General features: G+C 52.8%; 2 protein-coding genes across 4 annotated transcripts in view; one reads left to right on the top strand and one right to left on the bottom strand.

The window, feature by feature from the left end:
- TAX1BP1 (Tax1 binding protein 1) overlaps positions 1-4,298 on the top strand; it is a 49,261-nt gene extending 44,963 nt beyond the window's left edge. For both annotated transcript variants that reach the window (XM_045827778.1, XM_045827777.1), the window contains 2 exons: positions 1,743-1,825; positions 2,424-4,298. In XM_045827778.1, coding sequence (XP_045683734.1) covers positions 1,743-1,825; positions 2,424-2,625 — 285 coding nt within the window. In that variant the 3' untranslated portion in view covers positions 2,626-4,298. The remainder of the gene's footprint in view (positions 1-1,742; positions 1,826-2,423) is intronic.
- A 182-nt stretch (positions 4,299-4,480) lies between these two features.
- JAZF1 (JAZF zinc finger 1) overlaps positions 4,481-15,416 on the bottom strand; it is a 296,969-nt gene continuing 286,033 nt past the window's right edge. For both annotated transcript variants that reach the window (XM_045828884.1, XM_045828885.1), the window contains 2 exons: positions 12,744-12,913; positions 4,481-6,824 (listed from right to left, as the gene is read on the bottom strand). In XM_045828884.1, the coding sequence (XP_045684840.1) occupies positions 6,648-6,824; positions 12,744-12,913 (347 nt within the window). In that variant the 3' untranslated portion in view covers positions 4,481-6,647. The remainder of the gene's footprint in view (positions 6,825-12,743; positions 12,914-15,416) is intronic.

Below are 15,416 nucleotides of genomic sequence, written 5' to 3'. Positions count from 1 at the left end.
CTGCCCCAGCTCCCACTGGTGTGTGCCGCCAGAAGTTGTGGGTGTTTATCTTCCTGGTTACTTGAACCCTGGGTTCTGGGATCTCTTGCTCTTGAGGCATCCCTCCTGAGTGTGACCCACGTGTGGGTGTGGGGCTGCTCGTCCCAGGTCTCCGCGTCTGCGGCCCGTCTGGAGGTGGCTCCTTTAAGTCCTTGGTTGTGGGACTTCACACAGCTCCACTTTCTGATGATTCTGCGTGATGATTGTGTTGTGGTTTAGTCGTAATTTTTGCTGTGGTTGTGTGAAGAGATGAGCCGTGTTTACCTGCCTATGCCTCTATCTTGACCAGAAGTCTATTTTCCTAAATACCATTTCAAAGACTTTCCTTTTTTCAAAGAAAAATGAGAAAATTTTGTTCATCATTATTATTTGATATGTAGTTGCTGAAGCAGTTTCCATGTTTCAGTCATCTTAAGTTTAGCAGGTTAAATGTACTGCATTATTTTTCCTTTTTCTATCTGTAGGTTTAAAAGCTGTCTGGATTTTGGTTAAGGACTTTTAATATTTGAAGTATATAAAGCACTTGCTGTATTCCCCCAATCCCTCATTATCTGTCCTGTTGTTTTCTTTTGCCCAAGTGTATCCCAAGGGAATCATGAAGGTAAACAAAAGTGTTTTCTCGCGTGATGAACAGGAGAGAGAAAGCCTCTCAAGCCCTTTCTCTGAGCGTTTGGCGGGGGGGGGTCATCGTTAGAACAGTGGGCACGCACCCGCCCCCGAACAGGCCACCTCAGTTTGTTCGTTCATGTCGAGTTGCATGCACCGACCCTGTCCTGGGACCTCATCCGCAACAGACGCCTTAGCCCGTGAGTGGCAGCTCTGGGGCAAGCGTGACTGCCCAGCTCCGCCTGTCCGTGCCGTCGTGCAGCGCGTGCGAGCAGCTCCCAGCTGCGCGGAGGAAGGAGGCGGTGGGCACGTGCCATGATGCGGCGGCTTCTGATTAGCTAATGAGAGGGTCTGTCGGGTTGCTGATGGAGCACGCACAGATCTCTGAAAAGGGTCTTTTCAGAGATCTGTGACCCCACAGGGGTCGGGGCCTGGAAATTCAAGCCGATGTTTCTTTCATATTGAAACTCAGATTTACAGGTTTTTAGGGGTCTTCATCGACAATCTGTTAATCAGATATTTGATTGGGAGTTTCATTCCTTCACTATGGGCTTTTGAGACCGGTAGTTCGGTGCTCTGCTTTCACATGGCGCTCCGGGTGGGTTTGCCTCCCGTGTGCGTGTGCCCCAGTGCCCGTGAGGACGGGTGTGTGTGCCTAGTGTGTATTTACGTACAGTCTTTCTGCGCTGTGCAGTGGGTGCACGTTGTCGCAGAAGGCACCACTGTCTTGCAAATTCCGGTACCAAGTGCGAGTGATAGGAAAAGTAAGGCAGGGTTGAGATTTTTATCGAACAGTAAAAAGTCGAAGTTTACCTACATGTAGGTTCAAAAAAGCCTAGTGATCTCCACCTCGTTCACACGTCCAGGTGAAGTGTGCTTTCCACTCCCCTAAATCCTGCTCATTTCAAGACAGTAACACTTAGCTCATAATGAAATATTTAGTAAAAAACTTGACTTTGCGAAAATCTAATCAAATGGTAACAGAAGTAAAATTTTTGAAAGAGTAATCTTATTTTCTTTATACTGTGCATGGTTGAATTAAGGAACTTGTGTTCAGTGTCACTTTGCTCAAAAGCTGCACAATTATTTCTTGCCAGGAGGCCGAGGTTGCGCCCACCGCGCCCGAGCGACCGAGTCAGCATTTGCATGGGCACGGGGCGGGCTTCTGCTTTGATTCCAGGTAATTTTCCCTCTTTCTTGGGGAGAACATGGTGTATGTGGAACATGGTTCTCAAAGTTCGGTCCCTGGGAACTTGTTGGAAATGCGAGTGATCAGGGACCCACCCCACACCTTCTGAACGTGAAGCTCTCAGGGTGGGGCCCAGGGAAGTGGGGCGCACGTGCCTTCCCGGCACCACACCCTCGGGGGCCAGTGCCGCGGGCCGAGGGGTCGGCCAGGCGCTGCCGGGAAGGCGGCCGCCCCCTTTCACAGGCTCCCGGGAGGCGTCTTCTGTTAGTTGGAAATGGAAGAGTTCTTGTCACTAAACCTCATTTGACATAATGTGAACGTATTTTGGAGATTTTAATGAAAAAAAGGTTTTCCTTTGTCAGTCCAATTGTGAAACAATTTAGAGGCTTTATGGGTGGTTCACAGTTGTCAGTAGCCAGCATTGAGGAGGAGGAAAGGGTCTCCCAAATAAATGGACTTTCAAGGCAAGTTATTTACTGTGAGTATCAGCTTAACTAGGTAAATGTAGGCTTGTCATTTCCCGAAAGGTACTATATTGCTAGAAATTTATTAGAAATACGTAATTCTTTCATTTCTTCCTTTTTGCAAGCTTCGACGTTCACAAGAAGTGCCCGCTCTGTGAGCTGATGTTCCCCCCCAACTACGACCAGAGCAAGTTCGAGGAGCACGTGGAGAGCCACTGGAAGGTGTGCCCCATGTGCGGCGAGCAGTTCCCGCCCGACTACGACCAGCAGGGCTTCGAGCGGCACGTGCAGACCCACTTCGACCAGAACGTGTTGAATTTTGACTAGTTCCTTTCCGTTGTGAGTTAACCACACAGCTTAGCAGTGTGAAGAGGTGGTCTCCAGCAGCCCACTGGGGAGCAAGCGCACGGGCGCTCCCTTCCCTGCACCCTCTACGGTACTTTTCTGACCAGCGTCCCCTTGGAGTCGGGTGTTGCTAGGTAGGGCCGGCCTTTGGCTTATCAATAAATAGAATTCTAACCTCTTTTTCTTAACTGCTTAAGAAAAGACATTCTTGGGTGTTTGTATTTTTATTTATTCCCCAATTTGCAAAATATATGACTTAAGGAAACAAGGATTATTTTAATGTTGCTGCACTGAAAAAATATGTACTTACAGTGTGTTATTTAGCAGAATATTTACAAGTTTCTGTTGACCTTGGTGATTGAGCATGACTACTATTATGTAATAAAAAGCATTTATCACGAGTCTTGCAAAGTGATTCGTTGAATACAGAAAATTGCATAATTTTGCCCATGAAGTGGCGTTTCTTCTTTAACTCGCTTTAGAAATGGAACCGTATGTAGAAGGAGAGTGCAGGCTTGCAGCACAGCAGATGTTCTCTTTACATCGGAAAGGTGTGCTCTAGGGGTTCACGGGAAGCACAGTTGCTAATTGGTTCTGGTAAAGCATCGTCAGGTTCCGTCCCTGTCCCGTGGGGAAGCGGAGCCGGGTGAGCCGCACGGTTGTCCCACGTCACCTCTGCGTGGTGGTTTGTGGCATCAAGTCCCAGAGAGTGTGTCCTGGCCTTGTTCACCTCTTCCTAGTGAGAGCATAACTTTGAAATATCATTCTCAGTAATTAAAAATGTAACCCACACACTCAGATCAAAGCAGTATGTTAGTTATGTCTCTGCTGTGTATAGTATTCTCATTAACATTAAAGAGGACACATTTTTGGAGGTAATTTTATTGTCAAATTTATTTGTGATAGTTTTTCATTAAATCTAGTGTCTCGAACATCTTTTTTTAGTCTGGGTTTTAAAAGTGAACTGTATTCCTTTCTCATACTATGAATGTTAACAATATTAAGTATTGGCATTTTTATTCTGCTGAAAATATTCAGGCTTGTCAGAAGCAGACTAGCAGTTTAAGGTGTTAAGCTCATACTCGGTGCGGTGGCCCTTGGGGTGCTGCGTGTGAGCTGCGGCGCACAGCGTGTTGTGCTTGTTTCTGGGGGAGAGCGTGCCTGCTGCGGGACCCTCTGTAAAGGTCTTCGAGTTCAAGGGGAAACCAGCATCAGGCAGCCAGCGGCCAGACGTTTAGGACAGAGCAGACCTGGGGCCGCAGCACAGGTTGGTCCCACGATAAGCAGGTTATTTCAGAGAAAATGTTCAGTGACGGGAGCGATTTCATTGCATTAGTACTACCACCGGTAAAATGGGTGGTTCGTATTTTTGGTCTAGAACTTGAATAGCTTTTTGCCTCCAGCTGGAAAACACCAAAATAGGCCCGGTTCCACTGTGGTCTGAGAGCATGCGTTGTGTATGATTTGTATTGTTAGGAGTTACAGTGTGCCTCTCGGCGAACGGTCTGGGTGGGCTTGGACGTTGTGTGCTGTCGTGTTCGGGGAAGGCCGGCCACAGTTCGCCAGTGCTGTTGGGTTCGGCTGGGTCTTGCGTTGCTGATAGAGGGGTGTTGATGTCTCCAAGGTAAATAAATAGTGGATTCATTTCCTCTGAACTGTTCTGTCATTTTTTGCCTCCCATGTTTTGATGTTGTGTTGTCAGGCAAAAACCTCAAGTACAGTCTGCACGCGGCAGCCTCAGGCAGAACAAGGGACTGAGCGGGTAGCGCGCCTGCTGCTAACGCAAGTTAGCAGATTCTATGAAGAGTTTACCATGGGAACTAAAGAGCCACGTTTATTTTGGGTCAGAGACGGTTTATTTTAAATGTGATTTCATTTACATTTAATAAGCAGCTTTTCTTGACAGGATTTCGAGAAAGTTGCCTTCAGTTCTAAAACCTCTGTCACTTTCAAACTTAATGTGCTCTGTCCCCAACAAAACATATGAAAATATAATTTAAAGCACAGTTTTCACAGACACAGTACAATACATTCACTATACACGGTATAACAAAATATTCCCATCCTTGCCTGCTTAGTAATACTGTCACAATGAAGAAGCAAGTAGAAACTGGAATTTGTTTTACAGTTGAAAGAAATGTTAACATGCACGAGGACTATTTCATGACTGCTTAGCTGTTGGACTACTCATCCAGCCTGCGGTTTCTTGCACTAGAAGGAGCGAAGCTAATTGCTAGCCTACAAAAAATTTTGGTCAATTATAGGTAGAGAGGAAATAGCCAAGTAGGACCTCCTTATGCACCAAGTAGTGGCTTCCCCAGTCTGGGTCACCCTTGTTCGTCATGCAGGATAGCGCTGCCTCGTCGGGACCAAGAGCACTCGGCAGAGAGCTGAGGGGATTTTTAGAGGGCAGTGTCTGGACAAAAACTTAAAAATTCCTCATTTGAGTGAGTCACAACTTAAGTATCTAGAAGCTTACTCATCTGGCTAACAGAATTGTCTCATCTTTTCAAAATGTATGAAAAATCGAGGCGGGACAGACACCTGCTTCCCAGCCGTGAAACTGGAATCAAGTGAGAATATGGGCAGAAAGTTACAAGCAACGCAGCTTTGCTTTTCACCAGTTTTGTGAGCGGTTGGCTATCTCAGAGCGATTTTTATTATTGCATATTAGGCAACTGGTAAACTCACGTTTAAGGAATAGCACTTGGGAGAAAAGAACACGCAAGGCATGATGGTACTGTTGGTGAGAAGAACCCCAGGGACGGTCCAGACGAGGGCTACTCCGACAGGCCACAGATTAGTCACCCTGACCACCTGCTGCAAGAAAGCACTTAATTGTCAATAAGGCTCAATTTCTTTTCGGCAAATTGTTTTATAAAGCTAAACAGACGTTTCCAATGGAATACAGACATCTCCAATGTGGTAGGAAAAGTGCCTTTTAAAAAAAGTCTAAAAACACAACATGAAGGAGCAATAGGGTCCTGAACCGAAACGTTCCTCTTTGAACCGTGCTTGGAATTTTAATTCTTGTTTGCAACCCACAGGTTTGTTAGGGCAGTGGTTGTAAGAGTTGGCAACACATAAAACATTAACTCTGTTGGCAATAGAGAACTACAAAGTGCTTTAAAACTTCACCTCAAGATGAAGATAGAACTAATGTACACACACAATTTGCACGTAAGTATTTCAGAGTGTTTCCTAACAGATCTCAGGGGAAAGTACTCGGTCGAACAGGTATCTCGGTCTGCAGGTACCAGTCTGCACAAATCGAACCCTTGCACCCAGCCAGGCACTCGGTGAACGTGCTAGATCGACGAGGACTGAGCAGGCTGTTGCACGAAGATGCTGTTTGTAACTAAGGGAATTGGTAAGTCAGACGGCAAGATTTTCAGCTCTTCAAAGGGCAAAAGGACTTGCAAGATAAGACACAGAAAGCACACCTTTTACGTATGTTATTTAAATATGAAAATACTTTTAGCATATTATGTTAAACATTCTTTCTTAATTTACATTTCCATTACCTAAACTCTAATCACAAATTCTAACTCCATTATGTAAGGCATGGTAACCAGTTTGATGATGATTTTGGTTTGAACCTAGTTGATGTGTTGAAAAACCTCAATCACATTACAATCTTGGGGAAAACAAACAAACCTCGGTGCAGCCCCTCCTCCCCCCAGTCGCTATCACTGCAATACAACCGAACAGTATGCAACATGCCCTCAACCATATTTTGTTTTGGGGTAAATGTGCTGAGAACCTAGAGCTTTTTTTTTTTAGCACCTTATATCAAAGTAATGAAAATGGTATGATGATTACATGTGCAAATGTACAAAATCATTGACTCTACAAAGATACATCATTCCAAAATTACAGAAAAAGTTTAAAGCATGCATTTAATTCTTTAAAGGGTTGCTGAATGCTTCCCCTGGAAAAAGGTGGCTGTTTTCAAAATCGGCAACTGCTGGTGAGGATTTCTTGGCACAGTTACGACCAGCATGTTATTGCTGCATCTTCCTGATGATCTCGGCCGACACCGGGGGATGGAAATTGATTGTGTGGTGCCGCAGGCCCTGAGCTGTCTTGTAACTCTTACCGCAACGACATTTGAACGGTTTGCGGACACGAATCTGTGTTCTGTGACCGTTCTTGGCATGGTACTTAATGCCGTTCACATTCTGTGGAGGAGATAAGAATACCACCTATTAGACGGAGCCGTACGGTGTCAGGGAGCGGGGGGACCACAGTGTGCTCCGGGCGGCAGCTGTTCACACGGCCAGCTCGGGCGACCCCTGACTGCCTCCGCCTGAAACGCAAAGCCCCGGCTTCACGCTCCACGTGAAATACGGACGTGAGACTCACGGACTGGACAGAAGCACGGTTCCCTCTGCCTGCAACTTCGCTTCCCTCTAAACTATTTTTCCACTCTGAAGAGAGTTAGGGCAGTTGTATAAAAATATCCTCAGGGTGGCTGGGGGAAAAGCCTAAGAAAGCCGGTGGGTTGGGGCAGCCGAGTCAAGTACAAACTGACCGCTGACACCTCACACTGTACTAGAATTCATCTCTGCATGCAGTCAGTGTCTCTGCCGGGGCGGGAGCCGCCTGCCCACGAGTTAGTCCCGCCGAGCAGGCTAACATGTACTGCACCCCGGGCCTGCGGTGGACTCGAACAATCTTCAGTTCCAGATCTCAAACTGGCCCACAAATCTTACATGTACGTGAAAGGCCTTTCTGGGCTTCTGTTTGTTGGTGTGCTAGCTAGTTAGCATATTCTGTGTAAGACTTGCTGCCTAGACTCACTCTGTAGATTTAACAGGTTAAACAAGTTACTAGTGCTCATCCCGTTAGAAGGTGAGGGAACTGGAGTCACTGGTGGAAGATTCAAGAGAGAATAAATGGAAGACGTGATATTAGAGCACAGGTCTTAGAAAATTTCTGAGTCAGCTGTTGCCAGATCGGGGTTAGGGGAAGAGGGGGTTTGAGACGTGAGGTCACTGTGCATAGGCCCCCAGGGGAGGGGGCTGTTTCCAAAAGCATGCCCTGGGCCCGGGCCCCGTCCCCGCCCCCGCGCCCAGTCCTGTGACCGGCTCAGCATTCTGGCATGGCTCTCTCTCCACGTGCAGCCCTCCGTGAGCGCCCGGAGGACGGGCCGGCTGGTGCTGTTTCACGAGCACCGAGCACGGTCTCCGGCGCCGGAGTGCGTGCATTTGTTGAAACGTGCATCACCACTGTTAGAGCAGTTGGGCCACTAAACAAAATGAGTTCAGTGCTCATTACCATTTACATTTCCCTCTTAAGATTCACATCAGTACCTTTCAGAAGTCCTATGGGAGAGTCCTGCTTGACTTTGTTGGGTGCTCCCAGTCTAAAGGTTGTCCAGGGAGTCGATCACAAGGACCCTCTGCCCTGTACACCTACCTGCTCTTGGCCTTCTGCACCTGCAGCCCTTGTCCCTCCTGCATGCAGGGCGAGGAAGCCCCTCGTTAGTCTTCCAGAGGTAGTAAGAGCTCGCTGCAGTGGGTTCCAGAGAGGGCAGTGCCAGCCGCAGAATGGTGAGATGGGTACAGAGGCCCTGCCAGCCTCCCCGCCATCCCAGCCGTCCCACCGAGGCCCGGGCCTGAAAGGAAGCCGACCTGTGCCTCTAGCCCCACCTGGCATCTTGCCGTAGCCAAGACAGACCCAGGTGAGAACTCCCTAGCTGGAGCCAGGCAACCACAGAACCTTGAAAATAATGGTTTTAAGCTACTGGAAAGGCAGTCGACAGTTTTAGGACCATCGGAGAAAGACTTAGCTTTCCAAGAAAGTAAAAATACGTTAGTCGCCTGGCTCACAAATGACAGAAGTTGGCATCTGCCTGCTTCGTGTCCTGTTTTCTTAGGTTGAGGAGTTCCTGGAGCACCCAGTAGGATCCCTTTCTGTGGACAAAGGGTTGCTGAAGCATTTCGTGTCCTCATTCTCACAGGGGACTTGTTGCAAGATGGACTGTTGAAACTCCAACTACCCCTGTGCCCCAGTACCACTCACACTTTTGTCAGAAAACAGGAAATCAAAAAGGAACATTTGGCCAACAGGCTAAAAGGCATAGCCACCCCAGCAGGATCAGAGCTCGGACACTCCCCACCCGGGCCTGAGATGTCCCGAACAGTTAGCCGAGGGCAGTTTCGGAGCTGGGAATGATGGAGGCCGCAGGGAGCCGGTCCAGCACCAGTGGGACCCAGAGCCCGCTGGGAGCGGCGCAAGCCCAGACGCGGGTGGGCTGGTTCCGTTTCCTTGCAGGCTGGGGCACAGACAGACGTGACGTGTGTCTGGCTGTGAGGAAAGCGAGCAGTTCCACACACGTCAGCCTCGCTAATCTGGGGAAATCAGGAAACAGCCGCGCTTCTGGAAACACATGGCGTCACCCCTCTCTCTGCTGCTGTGTTTGGACGTGTTCACGAGTGTCCAAGCATGCCCCGATCACGAGTGTTAGCACAGGCTCTACTCAGACTCAGGATTTCCCTTCTGTTCGTTCAAACAGCAATGGGAACTCCCACTTTCTAAGACTTGAGCAGCTTAAAAAGACTGCAGTTTCCAGCTGCGGACATCCCGAAATGAGTTTGGACTTTTTAAAAACTAGTGGCAGGCAAGCTGGCAGTGATAGGCTTACCTCCTCTGACCTGGGACGACAGGAAAGGGAACTGAGCTTCAAGAGGGCACGGAAGGTGACCGACACCAGAGACGCCCTGTGCCCAGCGCCTGCTGTCTGCAGTCTCATAATCGGCACTCACGTCTCAGGCGAGGCTGGCGCTCGGGGAAGGTGAGTTGCCAGAATCACTAAGCTGCGCTGGGAACCGGGGGATGCAGGGGCCCAGAGCCCTAGTTTCCCGCCACAATGCCACCCACGCACCTCAGTGAGGTGCTGGGTGCTCGTTCCTTACTGCAGCCAGTTGGCAGTCTTTGAAACCTCCTAGGCCCTGGGAAGGACTGGGACCCCTGCTGTGCAGAGAGCTGCCGCCCGCCCGTGGTGTGGTGTTCCGTGGTCTGATGTGGGGCTGGCCTGGGGAGGGAGGGAGGGGCAGGGTGAGGTGCGGCCAGGACTGGGCGGTGGGCTGAGCACAGGCCGGCTCTGGTTCATTTCCACGCCGGGGAGCACCGCCCAGATGAAGGACCTGGGCCAGCCGCGGGACAGCTACTTAGGGGATCTTCTCAGAATCCCACTCCAGTGGCATCATGAAACCTCGAGTCCGGACACCCGGCGCGGCTATCGCATCCCTAACTGTGTGTCATCTCTGCTGTCGGCGCGCCGGCCTGAAGGGCCGCAGCATGTGACGCAGGCCCTCGACGGAAGGAAGACCCTGACTTCCAATTTCCTGCGGGCCTTCATGCTCCACGTGAAGGAGAGGGTGAAGTGGCTCGAGATTTGATGAGGAAGCAAAGCGGGGAGACAGCAGCTGGGGGTCGGGGTGGTGGTATTATTAGACTTACAGTGAGGCCACCTGGCCAGCCTGGAAGGTGCACGTAAGGGGAAGGAGTCTGGCTTCTCCCTGGGGGAGGCCCGGATGTGTGCACGCCTGCTGGCCTGCGCGTCCGGCGGCAGCGGCCAGCCTCCCTCCGGTGGCTGGGGCGGCCCTGTTCTCCCTACACCCAGCGCTCTGAGTGTTCAGCGAAACTTTGCGGGGGAAGGGCTTGGTCTGTTTTCTATTTCTCAGAAGTAGCAAAACGCTATTAATCTTAACCACTAATATAAAAATTACCAAAGTGAAAAACCTCAAAGCCCCCCATCCCATCCTTCAAACTCACGCCCACGTACAAGGGCGCCCATGCCCGCCGCCGTCTAGAGTCAGAGGAAAAGTGGGGGCGGCACTAGGGCAGGTGGGAACCACGGCTCCCGGTCGGATTGCGGTGGCGGGTCCCCAAGAACGAAGGCATGCTGCCGCTTGGGGTTCCGGTGGTCAGTGGGGCGCCTCTTCCCCTGCATCCTCCGTCCCTTTATCCTCGGCGGGTGTCCTGTGCTAGGGACCTGTGCTGGGCGCCGAGGAGGGGCCTGGAGCCCTGGGGCCCGAGGACGGAACGCACGGGGAGGTCCGAGAGCACAGTGGTCTGAGTGGGGAGTCGGTCCGGGCACTGGCGAGGGTGTCTTGGTGGAGGTGGCACCTGTGCGGTGCCCTGAGAAATGCGCGCAGCTGGCGTCCCGGGCCAGGGCATCAGCGTGGGGAGCGCCAGCTATGCGGCCAGTCCCCTCCCGTGGGCCCGTCAGTGCTAAGTCGGGGAGGTTGGAGAATGCGCCAGCTCTCAGCCCGCCCACGCCCCAGATGCCGGGAGAAGAGCTGCCTGCCGTCCCTCCCAGCCGGTGCGGCCCCGCGCTGGCCCCGCGCTAACCCCATGGCCACCAGCTTCCCAGCTGACAGCCGGGGAAGCTTCGGGACTGGGGGTGTGCTCGCCTAGATGGCTTGGTCCGGAGAAGCAGAGCCACCCTCGTGCACCCCGGCCCAGGAAAGCAACGCCCTTCCCTCCTGGGCGTCAGGCCTGCCGCCGGCCGCCGCCCTGCCACCACCCTGCCGTCTGGCAGTGCCGCAGGAGCCGCCCGGCTTCCCTGTTTCCTCTCGGCCGTGGACAGAGACTGGACAGAGGCCTCACGGACCCGGACGCAGACAAACTACCGGAGGAAACTGCTAGACACCCGAGAAAAAGGCAAAAGAATAAGGAGAAGAAGACAGAAACGACTCGGGGCGGGAATGTAAGAAAAGGAGCGAAGCTGGAGGTGGAAGGAGGGCGTCCAAATCCAGGGCGCAGCGTCTCTGTTTTCCCTCGGCCTCAGTCGGGGCCGCTGTCGGGCGCCCGGTCCTTTCTCACCCGGTGGGCGTGCAGGGCGCCCCGACACCGGACACACAGTTCCCGCGCTGGGGAGGAGGCGGCCAGGCGGCAAAGCCCCAGGGACCGGCGTCCAGAAAGCAGAGAGAAGAGCAGGCCCGGGCGAGCGGGCCCCCACAGTGCCAGCGTGCCCTGTCAGTCTTCCTCCGCGTGCAAACAAAAGGCCAAACAAAAACCAAACCTCTTTCTGCAACACAGAGCTGCCCCCCGGACTGGGAGCTTGTCTAACAGGCCCAGGGGTCCCGCCTCCTGAGCCTGGTTCTCGGATGTGCAGTGGGGACTGCCCCCCAACCCCGGGGGGCCTTTTCACCTTAGTTTCAACAAAGCGCGTCTGACGTGGTTGGATGCTGGTTTTAACAGTTACAGAGTAGATGCTCTGAGCTTTCGTACCGACAGCCGACATAAAGAGCACTGAAACAGATTATTTTCCGTGCTCAGAAACATACTTAAGAAAGCAACGGGAGAGGCACTGGGCTGCCACGCACTTTCCAAGCCTTAAAAAAAAAAGATCCGGCCGGCTGCGCGGTGGGGAATCAGCACGGCGCCGGGTGCTTCGGCTGTGCCGAAGGCTTTGATGTTTCTGTCTCGGCTGGATTTTCAAGAGCTGCAACACGGGGGAGTTTACATTTTTAAAAAAGTGCCCACTGAGCCCACCGTTGACTGGTGTGGGTGCTCCTCAGTGTTTTGTCCCAGTGAGTTTGCAAATAAAAAATGGGGCGCCCCCGGCGTCCTGGGGCACCATGGCAAGGCCCTCCGAGAGGACGCCGAAGCTGCTGGTGCGATGTGAAAAGTATCAAAGCCCCCTTTCTCCTGATCTCCTTTCCTGCCCATGGGGGGAGGGAGCAAGACCGTTCTTAGCTGGAAGCCAAGTACCCGACAGCGTTTCCCAGAAGGGCTCCCAGCCAAGCCCTGACGCCTTGGATATGGCCTTCTGGGAGCCGCCCGGGCAGCCAGCCCCTGCACCGGGGAAGGCCCAGCCAATACACAGGTGACATTTTTGTGTCCCAACTGACAGGACTCGAATTGGGAGACCATCAGAGGCACGGTCCTCCAACCAAAATATCCCGACTCACGGCCCCGCACAGGTGGGCGCAGGGGGAAACCCGGCCAGCGCAGGAGAGGGCCGCGCCTCCGCACTGTCCCTCTCTCCAGGGGGAAGGAGGGGCTGCTGCCTGACCGGGCCTCGCCCTCCCCCAAGAGGTCACGCTGCATGGAGTGGCACTTTTTTTTTTTTTTTTTTTTTTTACCTTGTATCTCTTTTTACACCCAGGAACGGGGCAGGCGAAAGGCTTCTCCTCCCCTCCGTTCATGCACATGGAGCTGAGGATGGCCTCGGAGCTGATGGCGCTCTCCGTGGTCCAGGACTCGTCGCTGTCCGACTCCTCGTAGTCCACCTCCTCCTCGTCGTACTCGCTGCCTGCGGGGTCACAGAACAGCAGGAGCGTCAGGGGCCATCGCCTGCCCGCAGGCGGCCGGAGGGGCCAAGGTCAGGACCAGGGACGGGGGCGGGGCAGCTCCTCCTGCCCCAGGAGAGGGCATTCCCGGCACGAGGGCAGCAAACTTCTCGAGACCCCAGGCCAGCCCTGGCGGGAAGGCACCGGCAGTGGGGAAGGTCTGGCAAATGACCCACGAGGCCGGGTTAAGGGCATCCTGACAGTTCGTGGCTGGGAGTCGGCCGAACAAGAGCTGGAACTCGGGTCTGGGGCAGGTCGGTCCAAAAGTAATCCATAAGGAGGACACCTCCAGCCCCGACACACACACACACACAAATGACACCTGACATTTCGCCGGACAGCACTCGGCCCCTTAGTTTCATGCTTCGTTGGCTGAGCCACTGAGAGAATCTGGGACGGGGTTACGATGTGCCCCTAGTGGGTATTTACACTGCAGTGGGGATGAATTCGAGATCTTTTTCTCTACAGGCTGAGCTGGGAAGACCAGGAGGACATTTGTAAAGGGGGTTGCCACAAGCTCGGGAATAGGAGGACAGAAATGCCCAGAGCCCCGAGGGCAAACGGTCAGGGTCAGCGTGTGCAGGTCCTGATCACGGGAGACCAAACCACCGCTGGCCACGCCTGTCCCCAGCGGACTACCTGACACTGTCTGCCAGGCAGGGAGGACGGGCCAGGGGGTTCTCCGGTGTCGCTCAGGTCAACAGCTTTGCTCACGGCCCAGGTCAGGGCCTGCTTCCCTGACTTCTGTTCCGGAGGACGGGGTGGGAAACCACTTCAACCAGCAGTCCCTTTTGCTCTTTGTAAATGAGGCCCAAAGCCACTTATTTTGAGCTTTTGCATAATACGACCCTGAAGGACATAATTCCACAGATCATAAACGGTGTAAAATAATATGTTGACAAGTCCTAATGCATTTACAAGCCCGGGGGAATAAACAGCATCACAGCACAGCGTTAATAAGACTGAGACGGCAGCAATCCCGGTTGTGAAATCCACCCCCCAGGTGTGAGGCCGCGCCGCTCCAGGGGCGGCCTGGGTGCTCCGTGGGCTCACTCCGCTACATCAATTATTTCACCACCCAAACCTGGCACTTTTATGGGGTTTCGTTTTAATAGGCATTAATAAGATTGTTTGAAGAGCCAGTTGAGCCTGGAACAAGGACTGCGGCATCTGAGGCTGAACACTTAAAAGGACGCAGGAAGGAAGGAAGGGGCCTCAAGTTGCTGGAGTGCATCTCGGATTTCAGGCACCTTAGATGCATCACCCCCTTTAATCCTCTGGCGACCCTGTGGGGTGGGCCTGGCTGTCACTGTCACACACACGAGGAAACTGAGCCGCATGAGGCTCAAGAGCTTAGGCAGCAGCCTCAGTGAGCCGTTCGGGGAGGTCCCTCGCTGCCATGCTGCTCCTGGACCCCGACCCCAGCCGCTCTCCGAGGGGGGTCTCTCAGCCTCCTCGATTTGTGGGGTCGTCACCATCTGCCGCTCAGACGGAATGCAAACCCTCTGTTTTGAAACTCTCGGGTGGGGCAGAGAAAGCAGTTTGGCAAAAGCAGGGCTTTGGCGTTACATGTGGGTTTCGGTAAGCCCTGCAGTGCTTGGCTGTGGCCCTCGGGAGTGAGATCACTTTGGAAACACTCAGGGGAGACGAGGAGGGGGCCATGCCGCACCTCTGAGTCTGCGCACGCTGGAATCTGCTGGTCCGTGGGGCACTGGTTAGGGCAGTGCATTGTCTCACACACACGCACACACACGCCCATGCTGGCGTCCTTTACTGTGCGTGTTAGGAGACTGTGAGTGCTGCTTCACAAAGCCCCTTCCCGGCGGGAAGAAGGTCTGAATGACTGATTTATCCATCTCGTGGGCCTGATTTGTTAACCTGAACACCAAGAACCACGCAACATTGTTTATAATGTGGGGTGGGGGGCTCAGACCAAGGGAGGGCTTAACGAAGTCCAGCCGAAAAGATAACTTCAAAACCACGGGATCAAAGGGGCCAGACCCTGAGGGGTTCATGCTGTGGGTTCAGTTGCCTGGAAACCAACCACATGGCTGCCAGCCCCAAGGGGGGCAGGCAGGGCGCCCACACAATTTACCGTCCAAGCCACAGCTGGGACAACAGGCTTGAACGGGCCCTGTCCCTGGCTAAGTGGGCCACTAGCCCCGGTCATCGGTCCCCTGCCGGTCTTTTGGGTGCTCTGTGAGACTGTCTCCCTTGGATGGGGCGCAAGAAGAACCTGTTTATACTTAATTGTGTCCTATAACAAAGAGGAGAAGTGCACAGACCTGGGTTCATGCCTTGGCCTTCATTAGCTGAGTGACAGCCCTTGGCCTCTACTTTCTCTTCTGTGAAATGGGTGTGAATCTCTTCCTTATATTTAAGAATTAGAGCTAATGCCTATCAGACACCTGGCGCAGGGGGGCCTGCTGCACATAGTAAGGTCGTTTCGTACATTATATGTACATA

This window comes from Phyllostomus hastatus, unplaced genomic scaffold, assembly GCF_019186645.2.
Source record: "Phyllostomus hastatus isolate PE091 unplaced genomic scaffold, TTU_PhHast_1.1 phas_scaffold_78, whole genome shotgun sequence".
Taxonomy (NCBI): Eukaryota; Metazoa; Chordata; class Mammalia; order Chiroptera; family Phyllostomidae; genus Phyllostomus; species Phyllostomus hastatus.
The sequence above is the reverse complement of the archived record's forward strand: the minus strand, read 5'-3'. Positions and strand labels throughout refer to the sequence as shown.